This window comes from Ornithorhynchus anatinus, chromosome 17 (genome assembly GCF_004115215.2).
Source record: "Ornithorhynchus anatinus isolate Pmale09 chromosome 17, mOrnAna1.pri.v4, whole genome shotgun sequence".
In the NCBI taxonomy this organism is placed as follows: Eukaryota; Metazoa; Chordata; class Mammalia; order Monotremata; family Ornithorhynchidae; genus Ornithorhynchus; species Ornithorhynchus anatinus.
Window position 1 is genome coordinate 6,589,333 of NC_041744.1, and position 23,176 is coordinate 6,612,508.

General features: G+C 49.3%; 1 protein-coding gene and 1 long non-coding RNA gene across 4 annotated transcripts; one reads left to right on the top strand and one right to left on the bottom strand.

Annotated features, from left to right (window-relative positions):
* Nucleotides 1–23,120, bottom strand: LOC100077088 (aldehyde dehydrogenase, dimeric NADP-preferring). 3 transcript variants are annotated; one of them, XM_029082219.2, is made up of 13 exons: nt 22,249–23,120; nt 16,490–16,665; nt 15,426–15,473; nt 11,714–11,880; nt 9,971–10,202; nt 8,906–8,991; nt 8,543–8,751; nt 6,516–6,633; nt 5,423–5,564; nt 4,129–4,295; nt 3,389–3,488; nt 1,884–2,014; nt 1–1,147 (listed from the first exon to the last, which is right to left on the bottom strand). In XM_029082219.2, the coding sequence occupies exons 4-13, from the start codon at nt 11,873–11,875 to the stop codon at nt 1,133–1,135; spliced, it is 1,362 nt and encodes a 453-aa protein (XP_028938052.1). In that variant the 5' UTR covers nt 11,876–11,880; nt 15,426–15,473; nt 16,490–16,665; nt 22,249–23,120; the 3' UTR covers nt 1–1,132. The 3 variants fall into 3 exon arrangements, 2 of the variants coding, with proteins under 2 accessions (XP_028938052.1, XP_001508369.2); XR_005660964.1 differs by lacking the exon at nt 3,389–3,488; XM_001508319.6 differs by lacking the exons at nt 15,426–15,473; nt 16,490–16,665; nt 22,249–23,120 and adding an exon at nt 12,537–12,820.
* LOC114817843 lies at nt 10,198–12,564 on the top strand. The gene is made up of 3 exons (XR_003765709.1): nt 10,198–10,279; nt 11,780–11,906; nt 12,421–12,564. It is a non-coding gene; the product is annotated as an uncharacterized LOC114817843 (long non-coding RNA).
* Nucleotides 23,121–23,176: the final 56 nt, after the last annotated feature.

Here is a 23,176-nt window from a genome sequence, read left to right on the forward strand (position 1 = left end):
TGACCATTTTAAACTATGAACTTTAATAAAATTTGCTTAGCACATTTCAAAACAGAGCACTTATTCACCAGGCTCTACCTAAGGTAGTAAGCACATTAAAAATAGATGCTAGTAAGAAAATAGAATTACCATGTTGCCAAAAGCTTCACTATTCTCTAGGATCAAAGAGCACATTCCAACTTTAACTCTGATAACCTTGTTTCCATGTCAACCTATTGGAATGGCTTGTTCATACATAAAGTTGTATCAATTTTAATGGCCGAAAAAACAGGCTTCTTGTTTTATTCCTCGGGCTGCCAGCTAGAGATACTAAACTATTGGCTACATCTCTCTTAAGCCAATTCATTTCTCTTTTTTCCCTACTTATTTATGGGGTGAAAGGTGGAAACAATTCACATCTTAGACACTTGAAACAGCTCAGAATGGAGAATCATTTCATATCACTCCCTAGATGGGAAATTTAGGGGAGAATAAAATCCTAACTCTTACCCCCAAACACTTCAAAAACCTAGGAACTACTCAGCTTCCGTGGGTTACGGTAACCTGCAATGAGATAGCTCCACAGCAGGAAGACCTGCTAGTAGCTATGCCTTCAACAAGCATTCCTTAAATAAAAATCTAGCAGGTGCTAGACAGCTCCAACAGCCCTTAAGACTGGACCTTAAAAAGTTGGCAGCTAGCAAAATGGAGACGGGTAGGACACGGGGAGGTTCTGAAAGGGATTTCCTAGATCAGGTGAGCTGGGGCCTCTCCTGAAAGGAATCTGAGGATCCTGCTTTGTGAATGTTTAGACTGTGAGCCAGTCATTGGGCAGGGATTGTCTCTATCTGTTGCCATATTGTGCATTCCAAGAGCTTAGTACAGTGCTCTGCACATAATAAGCGCTCGATAAATACTATTGAATGAATAGTGAATGAATACCCATTAATGCCCACAAAGGCATCTGCCACTCTTGGGGCCATTAAGCCTGAAAAGTTAGGGGAAGGCTGCTCTTCTGCTGGTGAGACAAGGATTTCTGCTCTCATGGAAAGGGGTCAACCGGACTGGGTGGTGAGTTTCATATTTTCATGAAAAGGAAGAACTTTCCTCAAAGACAGTTGACTAGGCAGATATAGTGGGGGAGGCCTGGTCTTCATTTGTGAGCCACCTGAGGAGAGAGAGGGAGGGAGAGGGATTAGATTCTAAAGCCAAGAAGGGCAAAAGCAATCTGACAGTCATTCCCAGCTCATTACCGTTATCAGTCGGGCAAGGTCGATGCCCTTGTGAGTCAACAGCTTCATCAGGCAGGCCCCGGGGTGGCACAGCATAGAGCTGCCATAAATTAGTTGGTAGTTGGAGTTTGTGTGTGTGCTTCCAACACCTCTGTTCCAGGCTGCCCCATGAAGCTGGACCAACCCCCTTCTCAGAACAAGGAGAACTGGTTATTAGATTGCCATGTGGTACATTCGCCAGAGGACTTGAGGGTATTGGACAAGCAGGCCTCTGAGAGGAGCACAGCTTAGTGGAAAGAACACGGGTCTGGAGTCAGAAGACCTGGGTTCTAAATTCGGCTCTGCCAATTGCTTGCTTGGGACCTAGGGCAAATCACTTAGCTTCTCTGTGTCTCAGTTACCTCATCTGTAAAATGGGGATGTTGCCCAAGCTGTAGGTTTTTGTGGCAGAAGCCACGATGGAGGGAGGATGGAGACGGAAAATAAAAAAAAATTGCAGACATAAAGGACCCTCGTGACAAATCCATTCCAAACAGGAGTTGGTCAGTGGAAAACTAGACCATCGTCCTGCCCGCCCGAGCTGTGGAGGTCTCCCCACCCACCCTGCCCCGGGCCTCCCACAGTGCTTGTCATCTGGCCTGTGCTCAGGCATGGAAAGCGTTGTGGGGTTACCTTGAGGGGGCTCGGTGGGTATCTGACTCTCAACTCATCGTCGCTCTTTAGGGACCTGATCAGGCAGGAGCGGCGGTGAGAAAAGGTCTCAAAACTCTTCTTGCCGTGGTAGGAGCCCATGCCGCTGTGCCCTGAAAGGGAATAAAAGCAAGAAATACAAGCTCAGTGTCAGCCTGTTGGCTTCCCTAGCCAGGGGAGGAGAGGAAACCGGCTGGCTAGCCATGTCAGGGGTGGAACACGCCCACCTGCTGGAGGCAGGTGACTGGACAAAATGATCTTGAGTGGAAATGTGAATGTGAGAATTGTAGGTAAAAGTCTCTGAAGTATCATAGGACTTACAGTCCCTATTTCACATGGAGCCTAAGATAATAATATTAATAATAACTGTCACATTTGTTAGGCGCTTACTATGTTCCAGGCACTGTTCTAAGTGCTGGGGTAGATACAAGACAATTGGGTCGGACACAGTCCCTGTCCCACATAGGGCTCACAGTCCTAAGCCCCATTTTACAGATGAGGGAACTGAGGCACAGAAAAGTGAAGTGACGTGTCCAAGGTCACACAGCAGACAAGTGGCAGAGCCGAGATTAAAACCCATGACCTTCTGACTCCCAGGCCCGTGCTCTATCCACGGGGTCATTATTGGGTCAGACCAACTGTCCATCCGGCCCAGCGCCATGATTCGGACAATAGCAATGGGACGCTTGGAAACAGTGCGACTCAGCGGGAGGCTCCCAGAAGACCCCAGTGTGACAGTGGCCTCCTGGACATCCATTGCCATAGTTTGGATGTTAATAATGCTTACAATAACTGTGGTGTTTGTTAAGCACTTACTATGTGTCACACACTGCTAAACACTAGGGTAGATACAAAATGATCAGGTAGGACAGAGTCCCTGTTCTGTAAGGGGCTCACTGTTAGAGGGAGAGAGAGATGGAGAGTGGGTTTCCTAAGACATCCCTAGCCTTTGACTCTAAATCCTTAATTTTCCCTCTAGCACCACAGTACAGACTACTTGTCCGGGAATGGCTCCACACCTGTCCTGAGGCTGCCAAAATCGTCAATTTACACAACAGTCCGTGGGAGTGAATTCCCTGTGCTGAACCGACACTTGAGGGGGTTACCTAGCGAGTATGCGCCAACAGGGTCTGCTGTCCAAATGGCCTTCAACCCACTCTCTGGACACCGTCTGTGCTGAGCCCAGGGAGCAGGATTCCAAGGAGGTTCCTTCACAGTGGGGAGCCCCCAAATCACTACTCCCGAGGTCTCCTGCAGCAGGGCAGGTGTGTGATGGATATCCGGGCACCGTGGGAGTAAGGGTGAAACTCCACAACTTGGTACTATCTTTACAAAGAGCAAATGACTTTGCAGAAAGGAATTAGACAGTAAGCTTGAGGGCAGGGACAGGGCCTTATCTACTGTATCTTCCCAAGTGCTCGTCACAGTGCTCTGCCCACATTTGGCACTCAATAAATGCCACTGGTTGCTGGATTGATCGTACTCACCAACTCCACCAAAGGGCAGAGAGTGGACCGTGAGGTGTACAATTACATCATTTCCAGCCACTCCTCCACTGGAGGTCTCTGCAATCATCTTCTTAATCACCTGAAAGACAGTCCCCTCAGAGTAAGTTTCCCGGAAGACCTCAGAGTGCTCTCTTCCCCCATTGCCCAGGTAGGAAGCAGCTCAGGGAGGCTCTTTTCTGAACTAATAATGATACTGCTAATAGTAATAATAACTAGGATAATAACTGTGACCACAGGTAGCAGTGTGGACTACTGGAAAGGGCAGAGGCCTGGGAGTCAGAGGACATAGCTGTTGTGTGACCTTGGGCAAATCACTTCACTTCTCCATACCTCAGTTCTCTCAGCTGCACAGTGGGGATTCAATACCTATTCTCTGGGGATTCAATACCTATTCTCCCTCCAATTTAGACTGTGAGCCTCATGTGGGATCTGATTATCTTGTGTCTATCCCAGTGCTTAGAAGAGTGCTTGGCACATATTAGGTGCTCAACAAACACTACAATGATCATTGCGCTAAGTGCTCACTACGTGCTTAACACTGCACTAACTGTACAAGGCAACCAGGGCAGATACAGTCCCTGTCCTACATGGATTCACAGTCCAAGGAGGAGGGAGAACAGGTATTTCAGCCCCCTTTGCAAAGGAAGCATCGGTGTGGAGACAGAAAGAAGGGAGTGGGGCTGAAAAATAGATAATGTTCCCGGAGTTCTCAGAGGTACCTTATCGTTGCGGGAGAACACATAGAGGGCCAGAGGCTTCTCCCGCTGGTTGACAAACTCGATCGCCTCTTCCAAGCTTTTCACACAAACGATGGGAAGGGCGGGTCCGAAGATCTCTTCCTGCATCACCTTGGACTCGGGGTCAACATCCGTGAGGATGGTTGGGGCTAAAATGTCAAGGGAAACAAGAAAATGGTTAGAATGGGGGTAAGCTGCCAGCTTGGCAGAACTGAGTAAATGAAGCAGCCTTGCAGAGTGTCACCTGCCCACTTGCCCAATAGCAGAACTCAACCTGATTCCCTTTACTCTCTGTTAACCCATTGAAAGCAAATGCAGAGAAGCATCATGACCTAGTGGATAGAGCATAGGACTGGGAATCAATGAGACCTGGGTTCTAATCCTGGTTCTGCCTCTTGTCTACTCTGTGACCTTGGACAAATCACTTAACTTCTCTGTGCCTCAGTTCCCTTCATCTGTAAAATTGGGATTAGGACTGTGAACCCCATGTGAAACAGGGGCTGTGTCCAACTTGATTAGCTTATATCTACTCCAGTACTTAGTACAGTGCCTGGCACAGAGTAAGCACTTAACAAATACCAATAAAAAAAAAAGGCCCAGTCCTCGGGGTAATAGGAAATATGGTTCTTAAATTCCCCAAGACAGCTGTCAGGGGATTAGGGAAGCCCTTGCTGTCCCTGGACTGTTCTGTGTTACATAGAAAGGATGAGGTTATTGAATTTGGACAGGTGGTGGACAAGAGCTGAAGGACTCTGGGAGCATGATCCTTTGGGAGCCACTATAAGGAACTCAGAACTAGCCTCAGATCCCTCTGGCTTCAGGGACCCGATAATGTTGACCTCGGGACCACACAATGACATCACCTACGCAGTCCCCGGAGCCACAGAGCTGAGGTCCCCAAAGCAGTTGTGTGGTCTGGGGGGCCCCTCGCTAGAGTTGCTATGTGACTCCAGGGGAGTGAGCAGGCAGGCTACTCAATGACCCTGGAGACTAAACACCTCTACTCAGAGCTGAAAACCGTCATGGTAAAATGCAGAGCGATGCGATGCAAGGCTTCCCTGGACAATCTCGGGAGTTATGGACAAAATACCTGCTTCTATGGGGGCTATCCAGGGATCGGGGGCAAATCTAAGGTGCAGGCAGCTACGTGATCCTGGGCCAATTTGTCGGCCATGAAAACACTCTAGGATTGAGAGGGGCTGAGGGACCACTCTGCCTGGGGTGCTCAACCCCAACTCCAAGCCCTCCCACCTGGCTGGGGCCCTGGGGGCCGCACCTATGTAGCGAGCCGCCTGGTCGCCGGTCCCGCCCACTGCGACCTTCTGCTCCTCGATCAGCCCCATGACCCTCTGGAAATGGTGTGCGTTGATGATTCTTCCGTAGTCACGCGATTTCTTGGCATCGTCGCCGTAGAATTCCTGAAGGGAGGGCGGCTTGGCTCAGGGGCCTGAATGGGCTCCGTTCCAATAGGAAACCGCGTCCTCTGTCCCACCCGCGCAGCCCTTGAACCACAGTGTTCACCCCCCCCGCGACAAGCTCATGTTGTAATGTACTCTGTTGTATTGTGCTCTCCCAAGTGTTCATTACAGTGCTCTGCACACCGTAAGCACTCAGTAAATATGAGTGATTGATGTGCTCCTCACAAGGACTGGGTCCGCATACAGGAACGATACGGGCTCCATATTATTAATCTCAGTGATCTGCTATTGTTATCATAATTATACTTACAAAATACCACAATTACTAAATCTGCTGCTTACTTATGCATTGGGCACTGTGCTAAACATTCGGGCTGAATCAAATAAGCAGATTGGACATGGTTCTCTTACAATCTAAGAGGGAGGGAGATTAAGTATCTTATCTCCATTATATAGGTGGGAAAACTGAGGCTTAGAAGGTTTCTTGACTTACCCAAGGTCACAGAGCAGGCCAGTGGTAGATCTGGGATAAGAACCTGGCTCTCCTGACTCCCAGCCCTATGTATGATCTTTCCCCTAGGCCACACTATCTCCAAAAAGAACCCACAGATACTAAACATTAACCTGAATCTCACATAGGTTGGGTCTACGCATCTATGTGACCCTACACACTTACACATTAGCCAGATAACTTGGGCTCCGAAGATACATTTTAGTCAATCAATGGTATGGATTGAGTGCTTATTGAATACAGAGCACTATACTGAGTCCTCAACCAGGTAGCTCTTTATGAGAGAAGCATGGAGAAGTAGCGGTGTAGCTGAGGCCAACGTGCATTCTGTGTGGCCTGAATTCTGGGACTACTTGTTCAGGAGGTCCTGCCCTGCCCTGCCTCCCTGCCGCTTTGGGGAGACGGCGCTGATGGGAGGGTTTCTCAGATCCCATGCTCACCTTGAGGGTTTTTTTGATCTTCTCCACTATTTGGTCCTGGAGGGACGGTTCACAGAGGATGTAGTCTGGTGCCACACACGTCTGTCCGCTGTTAAGGAACTTTCCCCATGTTATGCGCCTGAAGAGAAGGCGGGGATTAAGTCAGTTGGGAAAGTTAGGGGGGGGGGGGAGGGTGATGTGGGGGGAAGGGAAAAGGTGGAGGCAATATGTGTGTGTGTGTGTGTGTGCCTCGTGTCTCTCCAACTTAGTTACTCTTGGAGCTGCCTAATGGTTTCTCCTCCCCAGGAGTCCCACCCAACTCCACCGGTACCGGCCCTGACGGTTCCACTGGAAAGCTGCGGAGAGGAATCACAACGAGCTCACGCCACCTAAAGCTGGGCCTGGAAGTGAGGCCCAGGGACCGGTCAGAGTTTGAAAATTCCACTTTCCTGCCACAGGGTCTCCTCTCCAACTCAGCGCAAAGCCTCCTTTGGAGGGAGGGGACAGATGAGGGAGGAGATGGTTTCCGTACTGAAAGGCAGGGTGGCCTCGTGGGGTGAGCACAGTACTTGGAATTAAGAGATCTGGGTTCGGTTCTAATACTAGTTCTGCCACTAGCCTGTTTGTTGGGTGACCTTTGATAAATCGCTTAATCTCCCTGGGATTCTGTTTCCTCAACTGTAAAATAGGGTTAAGATAGATTGTGAGCCCGACGTGGGACATGGACTGTATCCAAACTGATATTATATCTACCCCATCATTTACCAAATACAAGTCCATAATAAATGACACAATTACTACTAAAGAGCAGATTTGGGGAAAAAGCTTAGTCAGGAGTCTCTCAGGGTGAAAAAGGGTTGGTTTTGCCTTCTAAAACTACAGATTTTCCTGGCCCAAGGTGCACTGGGGCAGTTAGAGGGGAGGAGGCACCCAGTAGGAAATGATGGACTTAGGGGCTGTTAAGTTTGCTGTTTCCCCCTCCCTCTCTCTATCCCAGCCCCTCATCACAGTCCCCAGGGCAACAAGGTTTGGTCACTTGGGGATCCCGGGGAGAAGAGAGAAGCAGCATGGCCTAGTGAAAAGAGCACGGTCCTTGGAATCAGAGGATCTTTGTTCTAATCAGCTCTGTAACTTGTCTGCTGGGTGAACTTGGCAAGTCACTTAACTTCTCTGTGCTTCTCTGTACCTCATCGGTAAAATGGGGATTAAGACTGTGAGCCCATGTGGGGCGGAGACTGTGTCCAACCTGATTAGCTTATATCTACCCAGTGCTCAGTACAATGCCTGGCACATAGTAAGTACTTAACAAATACAACAAAAAAAGGGTAAGGGTGGGTTTCAGTCCTCTCAGGGTTGGGGGTTCCTCTTTTGGGAGGGGTGGCAGCATTGCCTAGTGGAAACTGAACAGGACTGGGAGTCAGGAGACCTGGGTTCTAATCCTGGCTCTGCCCCTTACTTGCTGTATAACCTTGGGCAAGTCACTTCTTTGTGCATCAGTTTCCTCATCTGTAAAATAGGGATTTAATACCCTTTCTCCTTCCCCATGTGGGACAGGGACTGCGTGTGATCTAATTATCCTATATCTAGCCCAGCGCTTAGCACACAGTAAATGCTTCACAAATATCACAGCTATTATTATTATTAACCTGGTTGGACCTGAGCCCCTTGGAGTGCCCCGGGACTCACAGATCAGCTGCCAAGTCCCAGATGAAGTTGAGGGGATCAGGTGTCTGCCCCATCTCCCTGGGGTCCTCAGGTCTTGCTGACCCAGCCCCGGTCAAAATCCCTGACCAGGGGAGCCCTAAGAGAGAACTCTGGGCCAGATCCTGGCCAGAGTAGACCCTACTGGGTCTTCATGAGGGGAGCTGCGGCCAGCAGCCTTCGGCTGTTTTCAGCTCTTCGCCAGGTCAGTTCCTCAGATACAGTGATAAGGCACTGGGGGGGTGGTCACTTCCCACCTCACCACCCCCTCCCCAGACCTCTGAGCTTCATCCAAGTCACCTCTACACCCCCGCCCCCCAACCACCATCCCAGTGTGAGAAACTCACCTGCAAGCAATGTCCAGGTCGCAGTCCTTATCAACATAGCAAGGGTTTTTCCCCCCTAGCTCCAGCGTGACGGGGGTCAGGTGCTTGGCCGCGGCCGCCATGACAATCTTCCCAACTGCGGTGTTCCCCGTGTAGAAGATGTAGTCAAACCGCTCCTTCAGCAGTTCCGTGGTCTCCGGGACCCCACCGTTGATGACGTGGTATAGATCCTATGGGAGTCAGAGGACAGAGAGAATCATACCACTCCAATAAGCCCCCCAGGCCCATCCCGGACTCCAGGGTCCCTCTAATCCTTCCCGACATCACCTACAGGACCTGGAAAAACAAGAGACTTGCCCCAGTAAAACTGGGCATTTGACCTACCTGATCCAGGTACTGGGGAAGGAGCTCCGCCAATAAGATGGCCGTGTGTTCGCTCAGCTCCGATGGCTTGATGATCACAGCATTTCCTGAAAGACCACAGGGGTTGGTCACCTAACCTTGGAAGTTGGAAACCCCAGGCCCAGTGAGGGACTCTCTATATCAGACCCCCTTCAGCTGCCATTGATCTCAGCAGCAATGTCTTTGAACTGAGGTTATGGTTCTTCTTCAACTGACTTTGTTGGTGCTAATAATAATAATAGTAATAATAATTGGGATATTTGTTAAGCACTATGTGCCAAGCACTGTATTAAACGCTGGGGGCAAACACAACATTATCAGGTCTTGCATGGAGCTCACAGTTTAAGTAGGAGGGAGAACTGGTATTGAATCCCCATTTTGCAGCTGGGGGAACTGAGGCGCAGAGAAGTGAAGTAACTTGCCCAGGGTCACCCAGTACATACATGGCAGAGCTGAGATTAGAACCCAGGTCTTCTGACTGCCAGGTCCACGCTCTTTCCAGTAGGCCATGCTACTTCCCGATAAAAATCTATAAAATTGGTTAGACCCTGCACCTATCCCACTGGACATGGCATGTGTTGCCATGACATGGTAGCACTTAACCCTCCAAAGGCCCTCTGGGATGGTGGGATGATGAAGAGGCTGAGAGGAGTGGCAATGAGAGGCCGGGCCAAAGGGCTCCCCACCCCATTTGTGGGAGGCTGGTGGGAACGAGGTGGGAGGACGGGGAGGACCACAGCGCCCTAGTGTCAGCGGGGAGTTGGGCGGGTGAGAGATGTGGCTGAAAGGGAGACAGACTGGTTTAGCTACAACGTTTTCAGCCTGACACAGCTCGGCCGTCTTCACAAGGCTTATTCATCAAGTAATCATTTCCCTTCAGAACGCATGGACACGATCCAAAGTGCAGGAGGGGTGAGAGATTAACTGGAGATGAAAGGGGCACCATCTCGACTTTCAGAAGGAGTCTGACCAGTGAGTGGTGGTGGTTTAGGGGGGATAACGCTGGAGAGGGGAGTGGAGCTGAAAGCAGCCAGGGTGACACTGTACCTGCGGCGATGGCTCCGACCATCGGCTGGATGGTCAGGTTGAAGGGGTAGTTCCAAGCGCCGATGATCAAGACCACGCCCAGTGGCTCGGAGTGGATGTAGGTCTCGTCGTCCGCAGACAGGGGGGTCTTCTCCACCGGCTCATCAGCCATCCACTCGGGAAGCTTCTGGAGTGCGTAGTCAATCTCCTCCAGGGAGTAGATCACCTCTCCGTAGTACCCGTTCCATTCATTCTGTAAGGACAGGCAGCCAGTCCGATCACAGAGAAATGGGAATTTAACTCTTTCAGCGAGAAGACACCCAACTGTCGGTGAGTGCCTTCTTGGTTTTTTTTTGGCACTGCCAGCTGATCTCCTCTCAGCCACGGCCTGACTCTCTCCTTCTGGGAAACCTAATTTACCTTCATGAGCAGTCTCTGTTTCCTCCTTTGGCACAGGGGATGGAGGCTGAGTGAGTAGCAACTTGACTAAGAGATCATCTAAGAGGCCCACATGAAATAGTAGAAGTAGCGCTTAGAACAGTGCCTGGCACATAGTAAGCACTTAACTTCCATTATTATCATTAATAACAACACCCACTAGGTGCTTGGAAAGTTCAGAATAACAAAGCAACACATTCCCGGCCCACGTGGAGCTTACCCTCTAACAGGGTAAATTTTGAACTTATGTGTATACCTGCTGTCAGGTCTGGCAGTTTCTAGTGGAGCTGTAAAGAGCACAAGGACCTGGGTTCAAATATTGGCCCTCCACTTGCCTGCTGTGTGACCTTGGGTAAGTCACTTAACTTCTCTGTCCCTCATTTTCCTCATCTATAAAATGGGGATGAAATACCAGTTCTCCCTCTCCCGTGAATACTGTGTAGAACAGGAATTGGGTCCAATGGGATGATCTTGTATCTACCCCAGTGCTTAGTACAGTGCTTCACACATAATAAGCGCTTAAATACCATTTTAGAAAATAAGAGTAATGGTAGGTTATTGAGAGCCTACTGGGGATAATACACTGTACTAAATGCTTGGTGCAAGTCCCTCCTTCCTCATTCCAGTTGTCTTGGTGATGGTCTAGGGGGTTAAAGACACAAAGCCCTGCAGGATTTAGAGCAAAGCAACCTCTTCTAGGAGAGGCCTCTTTTCAGAGTCTGAATGACCAGGATAATCCTATTCAGTATTTATTGAGTGCCTCCTGTGTGCAGAGCACCGTACTAAACACTTAGAGGAGAGTAAAATGGAAACAGAAGACATGCTCTTGCCTTCAAGGAGCTTACAATCTAATGGGGAGACCGGCAGACAAATTATTTACTAACAGTGGGCACAGGAGGAAGAACGAGGATATTAATGGGAGTAGTAGGAATATATAAGGATGAAATAGACGAATGAGTAGTTGAATACACCCAGATACTTAAGTGCTGAGGATAAATACATGCGCTAAAGATGGCAGTTGGCTTGATGTGTCTTTGGGTGCTGGGAATTTGTCAGAACTGTCTGCTAGCATGGAAGAATACTGGGAACTCCATGTGGGACAGGGTCTGTGTCCAAACTGATTATCTTGTATCTATTCCAGTGCATAGTACAGTGCCTGGCACAGAGTAAGTGCTTAACAAGTACCATTAGGAAGAAAAAGAAAAAAAGTAGAGTGTGAGAAGAAGCCCGGTGGGCCCAGGCAGGGCTCCCAGTCCTTGATTTAGGAGGTCCCTCAGGGACCCAATGACAGAAAACGGTTTGGCGGGGAAACCCAGGAATGAGTACCTTGTTGAGATCTCCCATGAGGGCCGCGAAGATCTCCTTTTCTCTCTCTTTGATCATCTTCTTCAGGTTTTCGAGCTGCCGGAGTCGGAATTTCAGAGGGCGGCTCTTCCCGGATTTGAAAGCCGCACGGGCGTGCTGCACGATTTCGCTGATTTTACTCATGGCGCCTGGGGAATCATGGGGAGAGCCACAGGTGGGTATGAGAGACCACAGTCACTTCCCCTAGGAACCTGGGGGTCCAGTCCAGGAAAGAAATAACAGCCCCATGCAGCTGAGGGTCTGCCACGCATCAGTGCTGTGTCCCTGGGAGAGGGGCGCATATTCTGGAGAGGAGCGGGACTTGCTCTCTGGATTGCTGGAGACAAAATCCTTTCTAAACTCTTTGCAAAAGCCTTGGGGTGCCAGCTATCCGTTGGCTTTTCTTGGTGCCATTCACCCACCTCCCACATCGACGGGTTTGAAGGGGTGGGGGGGAATAGCTGCTCCGCACCTCAGTTTCCCCTCTGTAAAATGGGGATTTAATCCCTGTTGTCCCTCCTAGACTGTAAGCCCCAGGTGGGATAGGGACCGTGTCCAACCCGATTTACCCTTATCTTTGGGAGTCCTTAGGAAGAGTGGTAAGAAAGGGGCCAAGAGAGAAGGGGGCCGAAGGCAGAAAAAGCAGTACTTTCCCCAGAGAGAAGTAACCCCACTCTTCTTCTCCTCAGCCCCTGTGAACATCATGGCAAGGACCACAGGAGGACCTGAGTCTGCCTCGGCTCAATTTACGAGTGCTAATCTAAAACTCCATTTCGGAAAATTAACCTGACGGAAAATGAATTACCTTCAATACAGCTTCTCCCTGGCTCTGCCTCTTGCAAGGATCAGTGATCAATTGCAACCCAGGTTCCCAGCCCCACTCTATTTAAACCTCAGGCCTCTGCCCCAGGGTTGGGGAGGCCCCAGCCTGACTCCAGCCCAGGAAGTTTGCGTGACAGAAGATAGTGGTGTAATCCCCAGGCCTCCGTTCGCCATAAAGTCACAGCTCCAGGATTAATCTGGGCCTGCCTGGCTTGTTTTCCTCTCCAGCTGCAGTCTCTTGAAAGGAAGACAGGTTCCAGGGGGGCAGGGCTGACCCACCCCAGCCCCGGAGGAATCTGGGTTGGCCTGTGGGCAAGGGGGCCGCTGATTGACTCGGGCTGCTGGGGTGGGGGGGGGGGGGGCGCTTTTTCCACTTTTCCAATATTTGCCTGCCAGAGGAAAGCCTGGGTTCATGGCGCTCCTATTACATAACAGGGAGGGAAGCCGAAGTGCACAGTCATGGTGAGGTGTTCCTTGGCCAGGCTGTTGCCTGGACCAGTGATGTTTGCCCTGCTCTTGAATTTTACAAAACTTCTCTCAGGGGCTGGGGAAACACAGGGCCTCTGAGCGCACCGTTTGGCTGCTTCCCGAGTCTGCTTCCCATCAACTTCATATATTCATTAGGTAAAATTTACTGTCTACTATGAACAGGGCACTGTACTGGGCACCTACTGGGAGCAGAGCAATGCACTGGATATCCACTGTGTGTAGAGAACACTCCTGGGATCTATTGGGTGCAGAGCACTGTTCTGAGTGCCTATTGTGCTCTACACTAGGCATTAGGGAACATACAGTAAAAGAGATATGGTGTCTGTCCTCTAGAAGCTGATCATCTAATGGGAGAGAAAAGAAGAAACAGTTGACAGAGTGAGAAGGGGAAAACTATAGATATAACTAGTACTGTCATGTGAATGTAAAAACAAATAGATGACTAGAGTTCACGGATCAATGTACAGGTAAGTGCTAAGGGTGACTGGGTGGCATAAATGAGTGTGAAGAACGGTGGGTTTTCATGAGGGCTTGGAAGATAGGTGGAATCAATCAGTTGTATTTATTGAGTGCTTACTCTGTGCACAGTCCTGTACTAAGAGCTTGGGAGAGTACAATATAACAGAGGCATCCCCTGCCCCCAGTGAGCTTACAGTCTAGAGGGGGAGATAAGCAGGCTGCCTTCCTAAGTGCTCTCGGTTCGACAGTGGCGTTATATGTCTGGGTGCAGGGCACTCAGCTATTGGGAGAGTACAACAGAATTAGTAGGCATCATCCCTGCCTTCAAGGGGTTTATGGGAACAATGGGATCCGGTGGGATGATGGGGACAAACACTGGCACCTCATAAAGGTGATTCTGTGAAACTCCCTCTTGGTAAGGTGCTCTGCAAACTGGGAGGTTTAATGCTGAAGTGGTGGGGTGAGGGTTAGGAGTTGACTGCCTGACCGATTGGCCCTTGCCCTCTTCAACAGTAAGTAGCATAGGAAGCAGCGGGCCGTGGAAAGAGCTTTATTTTTTTTAAGGGTATTTGTTAAGTGCTGATTATGTGCCAGGCACTGTACTAAGCACTGGAGTAGATTAAAAATGAATTAGGTTGGACACAGTCCATGCTCCATAGATGAGGTAACTGAGGCACAGAAGAGTTGAGTGACTTGCCCAAGGTCACCCAGCAAAGTGGAGGAGCTGGAATTAGAACCCAGGTCCTTCTGATTTTCTGGCCTGTGCTCTATCCATTAGACCATGCTGCTTCTCACATAACAAATACCATAAAAAGTAGTAGGAATGATATTAAGCACTCACTGTGTGCAAAACACTGTAATAAGTGCTGGGAGAAAATACACAGGTAGACTTGGACCCAACCCCTGTCGCTCAGGAGGCTTGCACAGTCTCTGTGATCCTTTGAAATTGGTCAGGGGTGAGGGAGGAGGGGCCCGAAGATACTACTGATTAGCGGTTGGGACTTCACAGTACTGAGCAAAGACAGTCAGTGCTCCCTTTAGCTGCTTCGAGGGAGCACCCAAAATCCACACTGGATTCTCCTGTCCACCACCCCTCTTCCATCTCCAACCCGGGCAGCCTAGGGTGATTCAGAGAGGGTTTTTACTGAAGCAGGAATCAATCAATGAGTGCCTTCTCGCTGACCTCCCTGCCTCTAGCCCCTCCCCTCTCCAATTCAGACTTCACTCTGCTGTCTGGATCGTTTTTCTCAAATGGCATTTATACGTCTCACCTCTCCTCAGAAGCCTCCAATGGATGCCCATTCTCCTTTGCGCCAAGCAGAAACTCCTGACCATCACCCTTAAGAAACGCCATCTGGTCTTTCCCGCCTACTTAGCCACTCTCTTCTCCCTCTACCTCCCAGCTCTCTTTCTTTGGTCCTCTCAAGCCAACCCATTCACTGTGCCTCATTCTCATTCCCTCCCTCTACCAACTTCTTACTTCCTCACCCTTCACATCCAGAAGGTCACTGCTCTCCTCATTTTCAAAACCCTCCTGAAATTACATCTACTCCAGAAGACCTTTCACAATTAATTTCTCATCTCCCCACCCTATATCCCCATACCACCTAAGCACTTGGGTGCTCACTCCTTATCCATATCTCTATATCCACATCTTTATCCTCTTCTACTTCCTCTAATCCTGTTTGGAGACTCCTAGGAGAAGTCAAAAGGATCCTGGGCAGAAGAGGGCTTGGGAATCCCTGCCCTGGATGTAAAAGACCAAAAGGTCAAAGGAATTGACTACTCAAGAAAGGTTTTTGTGAATTTTTAATCACCCCTCTAATTTTGGAAAACTGAGATGCCTCAAAATCACCCTTGCAGAAACAGGAAGCAAGAACTCTGCCATACCCTTGTTCATGCTTGAGCCTCCAGGTTGCCTCACCTGTCGGGTCAAGTTGCTTGTACCAGGGGAGTGCCGCTTCCTGCACACCTGGGGGAGGAAGAGAAAGGAGTTATAGCCAAGCTAATCTTCTCAACAGAGGTGAGCATCCTCATGGGGAATTTGACACTTAGGGGACACAGCCCTCGATGTAAAATACCAAAATTGGTCTAGCAAAAAACAAGCTACACTGTGCAGATGTGTCTTGGGAAGGCAGGAGAGACTTCCTAGAATTTTCGAAATCCACTCTGTGTTAGAGGAAATGAGCCCCTGAGCGGCCCTGGTCCTCCCATGTCCATCAGCTCCCTCTGTGGGTGGTGTGGGAACCAGAGTAGAGGGGGCAGGATGCAGCCCGAGTTGAGACTTCTGAAGATGATAGGAGTTAGAGCCAGTGGCAAGCCTCTACACTGTCCCTTGAATGACTTAAACATCCATCCATTATTGGGCACCTATTTTATCCAGGACATTGTACTAAGCATTTGGGAGAGTACCATAGAGGTAAAAGATACAAAGACATCCAGATGCTTCCCCCCACCTGGGATTTATTTTACTATTTCTCCTGCTAGACAGCAAGCTCCTTGAGGGTAGGGATCATGTCAACTAACTTTATTGTAGACAAGTGTTTAGTACGGTGCTCTGCCTAGGGTAAGCGCTTCATAAATACGACTGATTAGGAGAAAATGAGAATGTTTAATGTTTGGTCCCCTCGTCCAGAACGCCCTCCATCTCCTCCTGCTCATCTCGAACCTCTTGAAAACCCACCCCTTCCATGAAGGCTTCCCTGATTGCTCCCTTCTGTCTGCAGACATTTCATCAATTGTTTCTTTTCTTTCCCACCATTCTAGTAGTGCAGGGGACCATCCCTGCCCATGAAGTTTATATGTTTTTCCTCTTTCTTATGTTCTCTGGATCTTTTATGCTTCTGCTAATTGGGTTCCCTGTTTCTCTGGTGTTCCTCCTTAGCTCCTTGAGGCAGGAACCATATTTCCCCTTCCCCCATCCCTCTCCCCACAGGATCCAGCATATTGGGCCCTCAAGCTAGGCCAGGGTGGGCACTAGCAACTCACCAGTGCTGTGGATCACTTGCCGGTCTGTCTGCTGGTCGGCCCCCACACCACTCCCGAGTGTAGTCAGATGGGAGTACTGACACTGCAGATGGCCACCTCTTCAATCTGGCCCATAGCCAGTCATGGGCCCAGAGGATTTGAGCAGCATTGGACCACTTCTCATCCTGCTGCCGGACCTATGGAACAAAAGCCGGATGAACGTACGTGGCCAAAGGGATGCGAGGGGGTTGGCGGAGCTGGTAGCTGGGCTCTTAAACCCCAGGGATCACTGGGACTGCAGTAGCACAAGTCAGGCCGGGCGAGGAGCCCCTGTGCCTTCAGAGCCCTAAGGGCTTGAGCCAGGGGTTGACCTTGACCAGAGGAGAATTGTCTCAACGACCCAAATAAAGCCCTGACACTTGGCATCCAACAAAAAACACTACTTTATTCTCATGCCAGTAGTAGTAGAATTTCCTGAGCACCTCCTTTATGTGGTGCGCTGTACTAGACTTTCGGGAAGTACAGAATACTGATGTGACACGTTTCTTGCCCACAAGGAGCTTACACTCTGTGGGAGACAAACACAAATATTTTCAAGGGATGCTCACAGTTCACAGCCTCCTTGAGGGTGGCGGGACTCTCATTTATTTATTTATTTGCTGGACAAAATTAGGTTTATATTAGCTGAGTGCATGTCAAACACACACACACACACCTATGCAAGACGCCACTGCTGGCTCCACCACTTGCTTACTATGTGACTATTTTTTAAATGGTACTGTTAAGCACCTACTTTGTCCCAAGCACTGTATGAAGTGTTGGAGTAGCTACGAGCTAAACAGGTGGGGCATTGTCCCTTTCCCACTTGGGGGCTCAAAGTCTATGAAAGAGGGAGTAGAAGTTAATCCCCATTTTACAGATGAGGAAACTGAGGCTTGGAGAAATTACCAACTTGCTCAAGGTCATACCGCAGACAAGCGGCAGAACCAGGATGAGAACCCAAGTCCTCTGACTTCCAGGCCCGTGCCCTTTCCACTTTCTGTTGCTTGCAGCGTGGCTCGGTGGAAAGAGCCCGGGCTTTGGAGTCAGAGGTCATGGGTTCGAATCCCCACTCTACCACTTGTCAGCTGTGTGACTGGGGGCAAGTCACTTAACTTCTCTGTGCCTCAGTTACCTCATCTGTAAAATGGGGATTAAGCCTGTGAGCCCCACGTGGGACAACTTGATTCCCCTGTGTCTACCCCAGCGCTTAAAACAGTGCTCTGCACATAGTAAGGGCTTAACAAATACCAACATTATTATTATTATTACGGTATTTGTTAAGCGCTTACTATGTCCAGAGCACTGTTCTAAGCGCTGGGGGGCATACAAGGTGATCAGGTTGTCCCACGTGGGGTTCCCAGTCTTCCTCCCCATTTGACAGAGGAGGCCCAGAGAAGTCAAGTGACTCGTCCACAGTCATACAGCTGACAAGCGGCAGAGTGGGGATTCGAACCCATATCCTCAGCCTCCCAAGCCCGGGCTCGGCCGGCCGCCCCCAAGCCTGCCCTGCCGCCCCCAGGCCCGCCCTCTCCTCAGGCCGCCCCTCCCGGCAGCCTCCGCGGGGCCCCATTGGCTCCAAAATGGCTGCTCCGGCCTGCCCTCGGGCCGCCGCCGCCCTGCGTCCCCGCCCTCCCTCGCGCCCAGCCGGGCGAGGCTGCCACGCGAGGCCCGGGGCTCGGGGCCTTCCAGCGGCCTAAAGCGGAGGACAAAACCCCCAACAAGCTACGGGAGAGGGCGCCCTCTGCTGCCTGCAGCCTTCTACTGCGCCTACAGGGACGCCCGGGCCCTGAAGGAAAGTAGGAATAATCATCGTTTATTCATTAATAATAATAATGTTGGTATTTGTTAAGCCCTTACTATGTGCCAAACAATGTTCTAAGTGCCGGGGTAGACACAGGGGAATCAGGTTGTCCCCCGTGGGGCTCAATCTTAACCCCCATTTTACAGATGAGGGAACTGAGGCACCGAGCAGTTAAGTGACTGTCTTAATCCCCATTTTACAGATGAGGGAACTGAGGCACCGACAAGTTAAGTGACTTGCCCAAAGTCACACTGCTGACAAGGGGCCGAGCCGGTATTCGAACCCATGACCTCTGACTCCAAAGCCCGGGCTCTTTCCACTGAGCCACGCTCCTTCACTCAATAGTATTTATTGAGTGCTTACTTTGGGGAGAGCACTGTACTAAGCGTTTGGAATATACAATTCGGCAACAGAGAGAGACCATCCCTGCCCAATGACGGGCTTACAGTTTAATCGGGGGAGACTGATGGACAAACAACATAATCACGATAAATAGAATCAAGGGGATGTCCACCTCATTAACAAAATAAGTAGGGTTATAAAAATATATACAAATAAGCACAGTGCAGAGGGGAGGGGAAGGGAGAGAGGGGAGCAGAGGGAAAGGGGGAAGGGGGAGGGAGCAGAGGGCGGAGGGGGAGCAGAGAGGGAGCAGAGGGAAAAGGGAAAGCTCAGTCTGGGAAGGCCTCTTGGAGGAGGTGAGCTCATCTCACAGTCCCGCTACCCTCCACTTTGGCCTGTTAATAATAATGGCATTTGTTAAGCGCTTACTATGTGCCAAGCACTGTTCTAAGCGCTGAAGGGATACAGGGTAATCAGTTTGTCCCACGTGGGGCTCACAGTCTTCATCCCCATTTAAATAATAATGATGGCATTTGTTAAACGCTTACTATGTGCAAGCACTGCTGTAAGCGCTGGTGGGGGGGGGTGGTTTACAAGGTGATCAGGTTGTCCCACGTGGGGCTCACAGTCTCAATCCCCATTTTACAGATGAGGTCACCATGGCTCAAGTAACTGGCCCAAAGTCACACAGCTGACAAGTAGCCGTGCGAGGATTAGAACCCACAACCTCTGACTCCCAAGTCCGGGCTTTTTCCACTGAGCCATGCTGCCTTGCTAGTTCAGAGGTGGAAGGATCTCGGCCTAGGAGAGAGGATGCGAGGAGACAGCTTGACTCACGGCTGCCAGGGTCCACCACCTTGGCCTGGGAAGCATGTAAAAAGCTGGAAGACCGGAAGGCAGGGAAAGAGGATGGGATGTCAGACTTTCTAAGCTGCGAGCCTGTTGTTGGGTAGGGATTGTCTCTATTTGTTGCCGAATTGTACTCTCCAAGTGCTTAGTACAGTGCTCTGCACACAGTAAGTGCTCAACAAATACGATTGATTGAATGATGGACAACGCAGGCCAGAGCGAGGAGGGAAGGACAGACATGGCCAAAGACATTTTTCTGGGAGAACCCTCTGCTCTCCAAGACTCCAGTGAAGTATAAATAGAAAACAGATATCTAAAGAGGAAGGGAAGATTTTCCATCTCAGAAGAACTCTACTTCTGAACATTGGGAGTGTGTGTAGGGGGAGGTGGTTGGGACTGGCCAAGTTTATCTTTTCTGATGCAATTACTCCTGGAGTACAGCTATAAATCCACCCTCTACAGTACCTAACTGAAAGGGTTTTAGGCAATCAGTAAGTACTGACTCCTTATTGTATGCAGAGCACTGTACTTTCTACTGGTTAAAGTACAAAAGATTTAGAAGATTCTTGTACTCAAGTTTACAGGCAAGGAAGACCTGACCCTATGAACACAGCACCTGCCTTTCCCTCCTGAGATTATGTGGGAGTGGGTAATAATGTTCAGTTTGAGTACTTACTCTTGACTCCCAGAAAGTTAATCCTCTCTTGCCATTTAGAGTCATCTTCACATTGAGATTTGCAAGATCAAAATGCCACACTGCGGGTACTCAAGTACCGCTGATGATGTGAATGCCTAGCTGGGTGGCAGGGACCGGACTGCGTATAGAAGATGCCAGGAAGATGAACACATAAAGGCTCAAAGGGGGTGATGCTACGGGAACTGGAAAGTCTGTGTCACACCAGGTGACCGAACAGGTCTTGCACACTGCGGTGGTGCAGATTTGTTTTCAGGTCATTTGGGAGAACACCCTGTTGCAATAGTGAGCAAGGAACTGTGAGGGGCAACATAAGCTTGGCTAAGAGGGGAGAAGCCTGGAAGTCTGTAAAATTAACACACTAAACTGTCTAGCTGATACAAAGGGATGAACAGGAAGTAACAGAGCAAAGCATTGGCACTAAATTCAGTTTCAGAACAGTCTCAGGGGGGAGGTTGAATCATCTACTTCCAACAAGGGACTGTTTAAAAGGGGGTGACGAATTCAAACAAGATTATCCACCAGAAGCGGGAATCTCTGCTTATAAGGTGCCCAGTGAGCTAGGGAGAGGGTGGCATGTAGCCATGGGCTAGGAGCAGAGTAAGGGGCACAATCCAAGCTGGAGTGGCTACAGAGAAACAGGCCAGGGTCAATGCCTTGGGTAATGTTGGCGCCGAATAAAAGATTAAAGGGGCAGCGCAAAGGTTGGCATAATGGGAGGACTCTGGACAGAAAAAACCAGCCTGGGCAAAGGGAAATTTGGTCTGGACAAAAACAGGAGCAAGAGCTAAAGTTGGAATTTCTGGCCACGGCTCCAAGCAACCTCAGCAAATTGGGCAGAGAACAGGAAGGGCGAGGCTGCCAACTCCCGATACTGCAGCTCCCTGCAAAGATCTACATCTGATCCCACGCCAAGCCTGAGGGTCTTCCCACCCTCAAGATGATGGGGTGGGACGTAATCGGGGAAATGTCTATGAGACAGACTCTTAGAAGAGCAGGAGAAGGGAGAAGAGGAAATAAGAGAGGGGAGAATATACTCACCTACCTTCCTACTCTTGTCCAAAATTTCTGGCCCCTGAAGAAATGAAAAGGCTCTCAATGCAAAAATCAGTTGTTGAACATCAAACCAGGAGAAAAGTCTGCTGTATTTTTATAGTCTGTACATAGGCCATGGAATATCGCCATAAGTAGAAATAGTATTTGTTTACTATGTGCGTATCACTGTATTAAGCACTATACTAATGCACAGGTGGGAATTAGACATGGCCCTGTCCCTTGGTGGGCTCACCATCTCAAACTCAGTACTAGATTTCTACCTTAGCCTGCAGCAGGATAGAGGAAAGAGCATGGGCCCAGGAACCAGATTCTACTTCCAACTCTGCCCTAGGCATATCGTGAGTCCTTGGGCAAGCCACTTAGCTTCTCTGGATTTCTTTCATCTGGAAATAAGATACCTACTTTCCCTACCACCTTGTGAGCCCCAGGTGGAAAAGGGATTGTATCTGATCTGATTATCCTGCATCAACTCAGGACTTAATACATAGTAAGTGCTCAATAAATACTGTCATCACCATCATCACTATTACCCAAAGAGCAACAGAAGTTGCGTGGCACAGTAGAAAGAGCATGGGTCTTGGAGTCAGAGGACATGGGTTCTAATCCCAGCTATGCCACTTGCCTGCTGTGTGACCTTAGACAAGTCTCTTAACATCTCTGTTCCCTCATCTATAAAATGGAGAGTAAGACTATAAATCCTATGTAGACAGGGACTGTGTCCAACCTGACCACCTTGTATCTACTCCAGTGCTTAGCACAGTGCCTAGCACATAGTGAGTGCTTAACAAATGCCATTTAAAAAAAAAAGACATAGGAAAGAGCATTGCAAATGTCCAAAGAGGGGAAAAATACTTTTTATAGGTACTGGAATCTCTGAAGTCACTGACTGGCTTAAATGATTTTAGAGGCAGAGAAAGCATCCACTCTCCACAGTTCTGAAAAGTTGGAGTAAAACAGTAGCACCTGTCAGTAAAGAGATAGAAGAAGCTTGCCTACCTGGCTCAGCCCTTTGGTCTCTTCTGAAAGTAACCCAGTGGAAAGGCCTCTTTCCAGGACTGTGTGCGCAGCTGTGGATATTCTGGCAAGATGACAAGAAAGTCTGCCTCGTTCTGAAAAACAACACAATTTTTGGGAAGCGCTGCCTGTGCAGTCTACAATGGGACTCCCTGCCCTTTGTGCAGACTCCTTTTGTTCTCTGGGACTGCAGAGATTTAAAAAGCAGCTTCCTGCCAGTTTCATCATTTCTGCTACTTTATCCTTTGCCAATTAAGATTTGCTTTTGCCTTTTTCCAGCTACTGCTCAACAGTAAAGCATCAGCAAAGAAGTAGAGGGTAACTGGAAAACATCCAGCAGGTCTATAGGAATTTTTTTTTCCACTTCCCAAACTATTGGATATACACCACGCTTAGAAGTGTCTATTTCACTACTTTGAGGGTTCTGGGCAAAGAATGTCCCCACCCCCCGGGGCTTCTTTCCCCTCTCTGTTCCAGGGTTACATTGCCAAGTCTGCAGGCCAGATGAGTTGAAGTGAGAATAACATCATTCACAATCCAGTAGTTGGGGCCCAGTCAGATACGCAGCCCCAGGTAAATAAGTAATTGAAAAAACCTCCCTGGTACTTCCATTAATCTTCCCCAAACCCGAACCTGCTTCTACCCCATAAATGTTGGGCACGCATTTGGATACTGTCTGAGCTCATGTTGATGAATTGGTATTTGCATGTTCTTTCTCCATTACACCAAAGCTCTTTGAAGGGGGAAGGGAGGTGGGGGAAGGAAATGGAGAAACCAGATTTCATTCTTGTCCTGAAATTCCCCTCTTCGCCTGATCATCTTGGCTTTGGGGAGAAACCAAATAAAAGTCACTGTCCGGGACACCCTAGACCCTTGGCTTTTCTGGGCTGCTGCCCCATGTCCACATGCT

Coding starts and splice junctions, on each gene's coding strand:
- LOC100077088 (XM_029082219.2), bottom strand. CDS start 11,875: ATGAGTAAAATCAGCGAAATCGTGCAGCACGCCCGTGCGGCTTTCAAA. Junction 10,203..11,713: donor TCATGGGAGATCTCAACAAG/GTACTCATTCCT, acceptor CTGTCCTTACAG/AATGAATGGAACGGGTACTA. Junction 8,752..8,905: donor TTCCCCAGTACCTGGATCAG/GTAGGTCAAATG, acceptor TGACTCCCATAG/GATCTATACCACGTCATCAA.